Source organism: Mus musculus, chromosome 7 (genome assembly GCF_000001635.26).
Source record: "Mus musculus strain C57BL/6J chromosome 7, GRCm38.p6 C57BL/6J".
In the NCBI taxonomy this organism is placed as follows: domain Eukaryota; kingdom Metazoa; phylum Chordata; class Mammalia; order Rodentia; family Muridae; genus Mus; species Mus musculus.
The window spans coordinates 139889234-139902625 of NC_000073.6; the positions used below are offsets into that span (position 1 = coordinate 139889234).

At 50.7% G+C, this 13392-nt stretch overlaps 1 protein-coding gene across 1 annotated transcript in view; it reads left to right on the forward strand.

Moving 5' to 3' along the window:
- The first annotated feature begins 5462 nt into the window (after window positions 1-5462).
- Window positions 5463-13392, forward strand: part of Kndc1 (kinase non-catalytic C-lobe domain (KIND) containing 1) — a 46845-nt gene continuing 38915 nt past the window's right edge. Inside the window, 3 exon segments of the mRNA NM_177261.4 lie at window positions 5463-6055; window positions 11869-12067; window positions 12764-12822. Of these exon segments, the coding sequence (NP_796235.4) occupies window positions 5954-6055; window positions 11869-12067; window positions 12764-12822 (360 nt within the window). The 5' untranslated portion in view covers window positions 5463-5953.

Sequence of the window (13392 nt, forward strand, 5' to 3'; positions counted from 1 at the left end):
CAGCCAGGGCTACACAGAGAAACCCTGTCAAAAAAAAAAAAAAAAGAAAGAAAAAGAAAAAGAAAAAAAAGAAAGAAAAGAAAAGAAAGAAAAGACAAACCACAAAAGAAAAGAAAGCTGAGCAACGTTGCTAGGTAGCCACAAAGTGAAAAATGTACTTGCTTCAATAGGACAGCACAAAACAGATTTTTTTTCCTCTAGTATTGTGGGTCAAACCTTGCATTTGTTAGGCACACACTTAAAGATTTTTTTACAAGAATTTAATTTGCAATTACACCACAAAATATCAGATATGAGCAATAAAAATATAGTCTAAGATAAACAAATCCCTTCCCAGAAATCTGCACAGTGCAATCAAAAGGACATAATGAGAACCTGGACACAGAGATTACATGCATGTTCCTAAGGTGGAAGACTAATAAAAATTTAGAGCCAGTTGTGGCATCACATGCCTTTGATCCCAGCACTAAAAAGCAAGAGGCAGGTGGATCTCCATGAGTTCAAGGGCAGCCTGATCTACACAGTGAGTTCCAGGACAGTCAAGGCTCCATAATGAGATCCTGTCTAAAAGAAAAAAATGTGTGTGTGAGTGTGGGGGGTGGGGGTGAGTCACACCTGCTGCGCTGCACTAGACTGACAACCAGAGATTGATCCCTGGGACCCACATCAAGGTGGAATGAGAGGACCAACTCCACAGACTTCTGCACTGGCATAGGATGCAAGCCTACACACACCCACATGCAATACAGCACAACAATGATAATTTTTTTTTAGAAAGACTTGTTGGTAATCAGACACATTGCAATCTTACCCAATCCCAGGTTTCTAAAGCACGTAGCTAATTCTGAATATACAAGTGTGGTCAAGGAACTTTTTGTTTCATTTTGTGGGCTGTATTTAAGTGTACCACACATGTGTCATATCTGTAAAAGCCAGAAGAAGGCAGCATATTCCCCTGCAACTGGAGTTCCGGGTGATTGTGCCACCCAGTGTGGATGCCAGGAACTAGACCCAGGTTCTCTGCAAAAGTTCTCTTAAATGCTGAGCCATCTACCCAGCCCCTGGCCAAGACATTCTTTGGAGAAATGTAAGGAGAAAGGGTGGATTTTGTGTATCGAGGTTTCTGCCATTTGGGGAGAGGATATTGCTGTTTGACAGACAAAAATGCCAATGGAAATTAAGAGAAAGTAGGAATAGGCACAGTGCACACACTTGATTCGACAAAATCAAAATGGGAGATCTGATAGCAAAGAGCTATTCCCAATAAATTATGTCCAATCCATCGGGCATTCTTGTGGGGGGGAATTATGACAATTAACACACGCATCATGCAGACCTTCCAGTTCATGACTATAGGCTTAGCCAAATCAAGTGCAGTGAGAAATAAACAAGAGAGCTCTCAAAGTTTTGTCCATCCACCCTGAAACCTAGAGGCCACCCAGCACCCTCCACTGACATGCTCATGTTGAATTCAATTCAGTGGTGGTCATGAAGGAATCAACCCTATACTGACAACATGGCTGAATGTCAAAAGCATCACATGAGAAAGACTCCTCACCAACGTGTCCACGTTATCCACAGTAAGATCCCAGGACACACAGAGGAAAGATAAAACGGGCCAGTGAAACTGCTGTATGTAATGACTCCAGCTTACAGGGAAAAAATAAGACACAGAGAGGCAGAAACACAGAGCACAGGAGTGTGCACTTGAGCCTGTCTGGATGGAAGTATAGCTCCCTGCCCATCCAGGCCCTGCTTTCCTGGTAATACTTTCTTGCCACAGGTCCTCATGGGGACCAAGACTTAAAGCCTACTGGTGTGAGAGACCACACCAGGTTCTTAAGAATATCCTCCTCCAGGCTTGCTTCAGGGTGAGTGGCTGAGCTGGAGACATCTGGCCTGTGTGTGTCATCATGTGCATCACAGCCACATAGCTGTAGGCTGTACATAGAAGCCAGTTAGCAGTGTACCCTCATACCAGGGGCCTATGCTCACTGGAAGCCAAAATGAGAATGCAAGGGGAGTCAGAAAATTAGGATAAGGTTATTGATGCAAAAATTTGGGGACTAGAAATAAGACAGATCAATTTCTGAGTAAACAGTCATGCGGATCCAAAGCTGCAGGATGTCCGTGACATGGGACAATAACAGGGTATTTGCATGGAGTCCTGGTGAGGATCCACTATTGATGGCGTAGCAGAAGCCAGAGGCCTTAAACCAGATCAATGGCTCATTGGAATGGACATCTGCAAGTAAAGACGTGTGGACAAAAGGGTGTGGGTGTGCTGTGGGCCACACTGTGACACACTGTAGCTCCCATAACGAGATTCTTTTTCATTTTATTGGGGTGGGGGGTGCCAGAGTGGAAGGTAGATCTGAAGGGATGGAAATATAAGTGGAATTGAGGTGCAGGAGGTGAAATTCACAAAGAATCAGTAAAAAGTTTTTTTAAAGAGAGAGAAGAAAATAAAGTCAGTAAGGGGCAAGAATGCCTCACATTAAAAAAAAAAAAAAAAAAAAAAAAAAAAAAAAAAAACCAGACAAAACTAGATGCCAGAAATGACTAACAGTTTTGTTTCAGAATATCAATATTTACCCCACACCAGAGATTATATTCTTTGCATTTTAATTTTAAAAAATAAATATTGGCTTCAAAATGTCCACGTGATTTGGCAGCTTGTCAAAATTCCTATCGAAAGAGGGTGAGCCAAGCTTTGAAACTCCCAGTCCACCTGTCGCCAAATGTAGCCAGCCACGCTGAGTGCTGACAGTGCCATGAATCAAAGGCAGTCTTTATGCAGTAGAGAGACGGGGTCAGGGGATGAAACAAATCCTGATCATGTCTGAATATGACCAATATGGAGCAGGATCTCTGAAGAAAAGATCAAGGTCCCAGGTACCTGGTAGAGGGGATGGAACAGAAGACCAAAGGAGGCAACCCTCAGGCAGGGAGAACTCAGGCCAGGAACAGCAGTGGGCAGAGCTCTCTGTGCAGTAGGACAGTCTAGCAGGAAAACGGGATAGGATGATAAAGAATGAGTAGGCCAGCCGAAAAAAAGAAGAAGAAATCAGCTGTCAGAAAGCCAGAGTGTGTCAAGTCATGGCTTGGACCAGGGACCCTTGGACTCGCCACCTTTCCAGAGTTCTGACTGTCAGGGATAAGCCTTAGGAGGAACATGCCAAGCCTATGTTAGGCACACCACACGAGCTGGGAGCAGCAAGGGGAAGCCACTCCCATGATCTATTCCTGGATCCAGAGGCCTCTCGGACATTCAGGTACCATCTGTGCTGCTCAGCAGTTGATAATGTGGAGTGCTCTGCCCTCCAGCATCATCCTCTCACACAGCCTTTGTCAGCATCTACAGTGTGTCAAGTCCAGAGAACCGGGACCAATACCATACCGTTCCCTTGCAGTAAAGCTCACTATAAATGCACACACATGGGCAGATGTTCAGTGAGACTAACGGGTGTCTAGCTGAGAAGGGCCAAAGTTTTAGGAAAGTCGTTGGTAGTCTAAAGAGAGCCGATAGGTCTGAGCTGTCCAAAATCCCCTCCCCATTCCTCACAGCATTCATGCCCTAGCCCTATGAAGGAGCCATGGTGTTACCCAAGCCAGAAGGCAAGACTTGACTGTTGCAGCAAAAGCTGAGTCCACGTCTGTATTCAAACTTAACCCAAGATGGATACTCCTTTTCCCCTGAAGTAAACGGTGCATCATTAGAGCCAGAAACTGTATAGTGTGGTCACCCCATAAGTCTTGGGTTGCCTGCCCCTTCCAGTTGATGTTAGGTCTTTTCCTTAAACCCAGGGTTCAAAGGCATCTGTGAAGCCACCTGACAAAGTCCCACCTTGGCCACCACCAGGCCCCAGAGCCTTGTCTTTCTGGTCATACCTACCTAGGTTCCTCAAGAGAGCATGGAGTCTGAAGAAAGGCAGAGCACAGGCTGAGATGCACCAGCTGTGGCGTGCACAGGCTTAGGGAGCACAGATGGGATGAGCGTCAACTAGAGGAAAGCACTAAGCTTCAGGGAGCACTGCCTGTGGAGAGAGCACAGGCTGGGAAGCATAAGCCTGGGCAGCACAGATTTGGAGAGCACAGGCTCAGGGGAACAGGCTCAGGGGAACAGGCTCAGGACAACATAGGCTACAGAGGAGCACAGACTTGGGAGCACCTTTTGTAGGGAGCACAGACTGGGATAAGAGCGTGGCTGGAGGAGCACAAGCTGAGGGCATCACAGCCTACAGAGGAGGATAAACTAAGGGAGCACGGGCTGGAGGGAGTGGATTGAAGAACAGGCTGGGGAGCACAGGCTGGGTGGAGGACAGGCTGGGTGGAAGACAGGCTGGAAGTGTACAGGCTGGGTGGAGGACAGGCTGGGGAGCACAAGCTGGGCAGAGGACAGCCTGGGAGTGTACAGGCTGAGTGGAGGACAGGCTGGGGAGCACAGGGTGGGTGGAGGACAGGCTGGGGAGCACACAACAAGGAGAGGATAGGCTGGAAGTGTACAGGCTGGGTAGAGAACAGGTTGGGGAGCACAGACCAGGGGAAGACAGACTGGGGAGCACAGACCAGGGGGAGGACAGGCTGGGGAGCACAGACCAGGGAGAGGACAGGCTGGAAGTGTATAGGCTGGGTGGAGAACAGGTTAGGAGAGCACAGACCAGGGCAGCACATGGAGGAAAAGGTGGCTGAGAAGCATCAAAGCTTGAACAAAGGAAGGAGTCAGCTTGGCCCAAAGCAGCGGACTGAGGCACAGGGCTCAGCCATCTATCTAGAGCCCGGAGACAGGTTGCAGCTAAAGCCCGGGAGTCCAAACAGTGTCTGCTGGTCACATCTGCCCCCTTCTGACCCAAAACAGTGTTGGAGGAGTGAGCAGACCTGTGAGATGTCTGTTCTCCAACTCAAGTTTCCAGTACCTTCCATCACCTACCCTGGCTGCAAGCTCTTGAATAGCTAATAATTGGAAGCCCTAAGGGCAGGCTGTTGAGAATTAGCATCCCTAACTGCGTTGTATCCTTGGACTCTGCATGACCAGTTACAAACCCACCCTCCTTCACTCAAGGAGCGCATAGCAGAGTGTCTACTATTATGTCTGATCAGTCTAGGCTCTAGGGATAGAGCCAGCAATGCCAGGAGCCGATCTGACCTACAGTGTGCTTCAGGAGCTGTGGTCCATAGTTCTGCCAGCTAAGGTTGTAAAGACTGTCAGAAACAAAAACACTAGCCTGTGGAAGGGGTTCTATGTCTGTCCTTTGCCAAGTTTGGGAGAGCCATGTAGTCCTTTGCTGTGCTTGTGGTGAATGAACTCTGATTCTCTGCCCATCACTGGACCCAGCCAAGGAAAAGACTCCAGGAGCTAAAGAACCCAGTACCTGCCCCAGTCCGTGGCTGCCACTGGAGGTGACTGCAGCAACCCCGCCCCTGGGTTGGGTGGGGCGGGAACTGCGAAAGTCCTGAGGACCAGTGTGATCTAGGTGGGCTCAGCCTTGGTACCCTCAGTCTAGGTAGGTGCAGACCCCTAGGATGGCCGCTGCGCGGAGTGGCTCCGCCCCGAACTGTCACAGACAGCGCAGGCAGGCGCAGGGTGCACCCCGGAGGCTGACGTAGTTGAAGACATCTGCGGAGCCCAAACTCGGCCCCGGCCCGCCAGTGACCACGGCCCTCAGGGAGCCACCCCCGGCCCCGCCCCAGGCGTCCCCGCGCCACCGTTTGGCGACACTGCGGCAGGCAGCGGGCGCGTTGCCATGGCGGCCGGGCGCGCGTAGCTGGCGGTGCCCAGCTCAGCCCGGCAGGCTCAGAGGCGGCAGCCAGCTTGGACCGGGATCTGCCCGGGAAAGGACCCGCCAGAGAGGGGATCTGACCCAGAGAAAACCTGCTGGGGAGGGGATCCCAGACCGGAGCTCTGTCCAGGGCCAGAGTTGCAACCTGCGCGCAGGCCCTGCTGAGCGCCAAGATGCAGGCCATGGACCCAGCCTCCCGGGGCTTCTACGAGGAAGATGGCAAGGACTTGGACTTCTACGACTTCGAGCCGCTCCCCACCCTGCCGGAGGATGAGGTGAGCCCGTCCCAGAAGCCCACCTGCTCCAGAAAAGGGGTGGGGAAAAGAAGTGGGTGGAACACAGCTCTTCTGCTGCATAGATTCTGGCCCCTCATAGTAGCAACTGCTAGGGGATCCTGTCCTCAGCCCCACCCGCCACAGAACAGCTGGAATGCTATATGGGACAGCAATGGGACTGTCCCTGTAAAGTTGGCTACTGGAGGAATGGGCTCTTGGTTTTAATCCTTGAACAGAATTGGGGGGGGGAGGGTGAAGATTCTGGCAGGTAGGGACAATAGGGACACACCTGACCTCCACAGCTGGCCAGGTGTTGAAGCAGATGAGCTTAGGAATGGCCAGTGAGACCCCTTCCCATCATTGAGGGTTCTTCCTTCTCTGGAAAAACCTTCCTCCCCCAAGTTCCCTGAGAGCCTCTAGTACAGAGTGGCTGGAGCTACACAGAGCCCCTCTTGGTTGGAGAAGCGAGGGACCCCTTCCCTAAGCCCCCAAACAATGGTCATGCACAAACTCCATGTTTTGAAAAAGCATGGCAAGCAGCCCCCCCCAAAAAAATGCTCCCGGGGGTATCTTGAGCTCCCTCAAGAATACAGGACCTTTGAGGAGCTCCTCCAAACCAGGCTCTGGAGTCCCTGTAAAGAATACACCATTCTTTAGTCCCTGAAATACCCTGGTGCTAGAGACCCTCCACCAGCCTTTGCAGCTGGTCTGGCCAGCAGATGAGTGAAAGTTAGCCAGAATCCTCCTGAAGCATAAGCCTGTGTGGTCTGCAGCACCAGGCCCTGGCAGCTCTTCCCTTCCTTTTCCCTAAAAGAGTGGGCTCTGAAAGCATTTTTAAAAAATTGCTCCTGCCTGTCCCACCTCCAGGGCCCTCTGAGTAGTGCTGGGGTTGGTGCTGCCCCCCACCCCCACCCCTGAGTGGCCTGGATTTGGTGCAATTTAAGGCTGTGAAGAGGAGAGTCCAGGGAATAAATAAACCTTTGGACATCTCGCTGGCTTTGATGGGAAAGAAAGGATGCGCTCAGCACACGGCCTTCAGAACTGCTGGAGGACAGGACATGTTCTAGGGTATCCGTGGGAGCCTGAGCTCTCGGTTGCCAATAGAAGCAGATCTGAGAACCTCTGTGGCCTTTTGTATCAGCCACTGAGCTTGGAGGGCTCACTCTGAGCCTGGCATTTGAGGCAGTGGGTACCACTACATCAAGGGAACCTAAGCCTGCAGGTGGAAGCTGAGCCTTATACCCAGAGTGCCATCTGTTTACCATGCCCTGATAGCTTCTGTATGAGAAATGTCCTCGGTCCCTCTGGATTGGAGAGGTTTCACATTCACAGTGCATGAGATAGCCATCCTCTGACTGCGGTGAGTCCTTGGTGTGAAATGGAATTCCCCCATTTTAATGGCATTCAGTGGGATGTTCAGGTGAGCCTCTCACCTGAGCAAAAGTGTTATTTTTATTCCTCTAAACAGGAGGTAGCTAGTAATAGGGCTCAGCTGGAGGGTGCTTGTCTAGCATGCACAAGGCTTCGGATTCACAAGGAAACTGAACAACAGAAACCGAGTCTCTAAAATAAGAGAAGAGTCTGAGGGTCCTGGCCTGGCGCCGACAGAATCCCATGTCTAAGAATTCAGCTGAGATTAGATTTTAGGCTTCCTGCAGTCAATTCAGTCCCCATTAAGGTTTTTAAATTTGTGTTCATCAAGGTCACATGACTCGGTGCCTGGCACAGCCTTCTGTGTCTGGCTGTATTTGAAAGCTGTCCAGAGTAGGGTGGCAAAGAGTTAGGCTGCCACCCATCCTGAGTCTCCGAGCTGGTTAATCCCACGGGGTTGGTGTGACCCAGACAATGACAGCTCTTGTACAGATGAGGTAAAGCCAGATCCAGGATACATACAGAGCACATAGGACATCAGAATTCTCTCTACTACAACCAAAAAATAAAATCCTACAGACTTCAAGGGATCCCTAAATATCTTTACCCTCTCATGGCTCAAAGAAAATCCAAATGGCTTGAGAACATGCTGTCTAATCCCTTGATAACTGGTAGAGGGCTAAACAGGCTCACTGAAGACCTTACCATGATGGTCAGAGATGACACTGGACGTGATATGTGTGAGCAGGTCCTTCCTCTGTGGTGGGGGTGGGAAATGCCCATTAGAAAACATCTTGTCATTTTCTTGTGATGAAGAGTCCAGCACCTGCTCCCAGCGATTTCTCCAGAGAATCAAGTCACATGATCAGGCCACGTGTCTATGAGAAAACCCACTGAACACTTAGAACTCATCATGAATAGTTCAGCATGTCCCATTAGGTTGTGGAGGCTGAAGCCATGCTGTGTCTCCTGGTCTTTTAGACCAAAACAGCAAGAAGAATCTCCTGGATGCACAGTCGAGATACTCTGACCAAGAATTATGCAAGGTGGACTTCTTGAAGGAGATGGTCTTTCCTGGATTCAACATGGAACATCAGTCTTTCTGGACATGGAAAGTGGAGTCAGAGACAAAATAGTAAGACTGGAGTCTAGAGCCATAGTTGCTGGAAAGGCAGGCATGCAAATGGCTGTGGCCGAGGGCCCAGCAGTACTGATCAAGAGGTAGGTGATAAAACTGGACTTCAGGAGTGCAGTGTAGTACTGGTTTGGGAATGAAGATGGCACCATTGGGTGTCAGCAGAGTTCTCACTGTTCCTAAGCCAATGGAAAGCCTCCCATAACCCCCTGGTGCTGGACAGGCCTTGGGGACTGAAAATGAACAGAGACCCACAGCAGAGATTCTCCCATAAAGAAAGGGGTATTCCCATCATGCCCTTAGAGTCCATATAATATGCTTCAAAGTGGAGTCTGAGCAGAAGACAACCTAAAACAAGAATGGAACCCTGAGCCAGCAGGGTGGGCACTTGGGGGCAGACACAGCCCACAGAGCACCTTGCAAGCTCTGGCATCCCTAATGGGATTTGGCTGCTCATGATCTAAGGCTGCCAACAAACGCTGCCAGCATCAGTTTGAGTTTGATGTTGGCAGGCCCCGTTATGATAAGCTGAAAAGTTAATTGGTTATAAATGCACTTGAAGTATGCATGATGACCCCCCTGGAGTCCCTATAACCCAGCTCCAAGTCTGTCTCGGGGAGGGTGAGCTCTTTAGCACACATAAGCCCTAAGCAGGGCACTCTGCAGTAACCAGATAAGGCCTTGCTCTCTGAGGCTCAGGGATCGGCTGAAGTGTCTCTCCCTGGAGCATAGCCCCCAATCCCCAGGGTCTCATCCCTCCCAGCTGAGGTCTGGCTGAATTTGTACCAGTGCACTGCAAGCAGAGGGCTGATCTGCTGGGAAATTGCATAGGTGATCCCCACCCCACATCCTTAAGTACCACCCTGATAAGGATGGTTGAGGGTCAGGCTGGACTGTGAAGAAACTTCTCACCCACCAGAGATCTGAGCCTATATAGGGCAAACAGAGCCACAGAGTTGGCTGAAGATCAGACCATGCTGGCAAGAGCTGTGGGAGACTGCAAGCTTAGAGCTCACAGTGTCTGGGTCTGCACGAGAGTCTTAGTGTGCTTGGCGTGGGAACTCCTTACAGACCCACATCTATAGGAGTAAGCTTTACTGCTCCTGGGCATCATAGTAGATCATGTCTGTAGTGGCTCCTGGACCTGATACCTTGTGGAACCAAAGTTAGACCCTGTGACAGGCTGAACATATTGCACTGGAACTGAGCTGTATGGCAGAGAAACTGGGCTACCCCATCTCCAGGCAGTCTCTTGAGGAAGCCAATGAAAACACACAGGGTGGGCTCCTATTGGAATGGAGGGGGTATCTGGCAAATGGCAGCTGAGACTCTCCTGGTCTGTTATTCTTGTCCCCAGCCCATTAGCCAAAGCTTTCCCCCACCCCCATGCCACCCCCTCCAGTGGCATAGATTTGGGCAAAAGACAGTCTTTTCTCCTGCCTAGCAAAACTGGAACAGCTGTAGGTCCTAGAAGCAGTTGACTCCAGAGCCCAGAATTCAGGCCTCTGGGTCCTTCAGTACTTAGCGTGGGGGTACTGGCAGGGGCTGCAGCTATGTAAGCTGACTCTGACTTGAGATTGTCATGTGTGGAAGGGCTAGTAATCCTGTCTTTGGAGAAGGCCATGGCTGGAAGCAATGACTCGGGGTCCACTGGTTTATCCCAGAATCACAGAAATAACCCTGTGCTCTTGCCTTTCCAAGTTATAGACCCCTACCATAAATTGACACTGGGGGCTACAAGTCTTCAGCTGCTCTGAGATCCGCCCAGGCTCCCCACTGTCAGGAGCATCTTCCTACCATACCTAAGTAGGAGGCAGTGATGTAGGCTGCAGGATGGCCAAGCAGCATGTCTGGCAGGGTTGCCTTCTGCTGGCGGCACATCCTGTCATGGCTGTGAGCAAGCAGGCCTGTTGGCCAGCATGAGCAGCAGCAGTGGGGTGCCGGCAGGCCCTGCTGAGGGACTGACAGTGACTCAGACTCGGAGTGAGCTGGCTTCATCTCTCTTACCTGGCACAGCCCGCAGGGTCTACAAGGTTGCATACTACCTCGCTTAAGTGTCTGTGTAGGTTTGCGTGAACATGTATGTACAGGCATGTTGTACACTGTGCAGGCACATTCATTCCTGTGTGGAGGCATGAAGGGGTGGTATACACGTGTGTATGCATTGTATGTGTGTGCCTCTTTGGCCAGGGCCAGTGGGCATCACTGGGAGCTTGGGTTCTTTTGACTTCTAAGGAGTCCTTGGTACTATGAAGAATCTGCAGACTTGAGCCCTGGTTAGAAAAACAAAACAAAACAAAACAAAACAAAACAAAAAACAGCTTAACAAGTCAGGGGGCTTCTGTCTCAGAAGTAGGAGGTCTGGGCAAGTGACCTCACCAAGCCCTACCTTGGACTCAAAGAATGGAATGGCCTGAGGAGATGCAGGATCTAACACCCACCCAGAACCTAAAGGCTCAGGCCAGCACAGGAGAATTCTGTTTGATTTCTGCCTTTGGCTGGTCACTTGCTTGGTTGGTTGGTTGGTTGGTTGGTTGGTTGGTTGGTTAGTTGGTTGGTTGGTTGGTTGGTTGCTTGGTTGGTTGGTTGGTTGGTTGGTTGGTTGGTTGGTTGGTTTAAGCACTCTGTCTTCTCATCTGCGACCTGTGCTCACGGGGATGCCTTACAATGTCAGCTAGAGGCAAAGATCATTAAGGATTGTCATCTGCCTGTGTCCTGGGGTCACAGCCATGCCAGGAGAAACCTTCTTCAGCACCCTACCAATCCCAACAAAGGCTATCCACATCCTTTGCCCCCACCAGCCCCGAGCCCAGTTCTCAAAGACACTCCCGCCCACACCTGTAAGTGGGTGGTACACAAACACATGGACACAGGAGATGCCAGGGCCCTGACAGCAGCCAGGCAAGAGCCTTGCAGTCTTAGAAAGCTGATACGAATGAGTGCTGGTGTGTGTGGACGCGTGTGGGCAGGTTCGGCTGTGCTCATGAGTGTAGGTGTGTAGAGCAGGATGCATTATTATATGGGATCAATTTTTTTTTTTACTAAGTGTGAGTATGCGTACGTGGAGACAAGTATGTGTGAATGTCTGTGCCTGTTCTGAGCAGCACTCTGGTGGCTTCACCAAATGCTCCATGGTTGTGACATTCAAGGGACAGCAGGATAACTCTGTCTATAAAAGGGCCTGGCCTAAAGCCCTCTTCCTGACTGTGAGTGAAGTGTCTGTTTCACTGGTGCAGTATTCTCCGGATGGACTACCAGGGCCTTCCTGGGGCAGCCCTCTGGGCTCACACCAAGCCTGTCTTGACAGGAAAATGTGTCTCTGGCTGACATCCTCTCCCTGCGGGACAGAGGCCTCAGTGAGCAGGAGGCCTGGGCTGTGTGCCTAGAGTGCAGCCTGTCCATGCGGAGTGTCGCCCACGCAGCCATCTTCCAGACCCTGTGCATCACACCAGACACCTTGGCCTTCAACACCAGTGGAAACGTGTGCTTCATGGAACAGCTCAGTGGTGAGGAAAAGGGGAACATGATAGGGGTGAGGGATACCCCGTGCAGCACAGAGGAGGTACCTTGAGGTTGGCTGGAAGCACGGAGCAGTTGGGGACACAAGGGAGGACACGAGGCCCCAGTTTCTTTGGGAATCTGATGGTATCCTCTATGAGGGAGAAAGGCCGACTGGATGTTGAGTTTGGGTGGCCCCTGTAAACCACAGCATCCTAAGACTGCCATACACTCCCTCAGAGAGCCAGAGAAGTGCCCAGCCACAATTCTGAGCTCTATTCAGACCTTCCTCATAATAACAGGATGCCTGGGTCACTGTCTCCCCAAGGCTGGCACCCCTTGCCTGCAGGAAATGGATGCAGGGGACCTGAAGGGTTAGACTTATCTGACTACTTAAGCTGACCACCATTAGGGAAAAGGTTGGGTTTCTCAAGTTAGGAGGCCAGGATAAATTCTTCAAGAATCCAAACAAATTCCTTTTCTCTTTCCTCTTTGGAACTCGTGTGGCTCCAGTGTGGTGTATCATTCATTGCCTTGGATGCTTACCGCCTTCCTTAGAGGCATTAATATCGGGCAAAGGACAGAGGCTCCCGGGAATCAGTCCTCCTCCTGTCCCAGGAGGCTCCCGGGGTCTGAGCTGTGGTGGGTGGGGTTATTCTTTGTCAAAGGGCAAGATCAGAATGCCTTTTCTTTTATTCTCCAAGATGACCCCGAGGGTGCCTTTGTACCCCCAGAGTTTGACCTGACAGGAAACACCTTTGAGGTAAGTACCAGCAAGTGGTGACTCCCCAAGCCTTGCCCTCTTCCTTTATGGGGTTACCTTTATTACCATAGTCTCATGGTCTCAGTATAATAGGCTGTCCCCAGAAGGGGGTGGGGCAAAGGCTGTCCTCAGTGGGGGCTGCCTCTGGGGCCCCCACCTTCATCCTTGGTGGCTACTGAAAGACATGAGGGTGTTTGGAAGCAGTGGCCTTGGACATCTCTGTTAGGGTTGGTGTTGAATTCACTTACTGCAAAGTCAAATCAGATGGCTTCTCTGCCTCACCAATGACCTGTGGGAGGAACCAGAAAAGGGTATGCATGGCCACCACCCTTAAGAAACACCTCTGGGGGGGGGCGGAGAGATAGCTCAGTGGTTAAAAGCCCTTGCTGCTCTTGGAGAGCACCCAAGTTGGGTTCCCAGCATCCACATAGTGGTTCAAACCATCCTTAACTCGTTTCAAGGGATCCCATGCCAGCTGCTGTCCTCTGATTGAAAGAGTTTCTCTGTTTTATTTGAAATAGGGTCTGACTGCATTGTCCAAGTGTCTTAGTTAGGATTACGATTGCTATG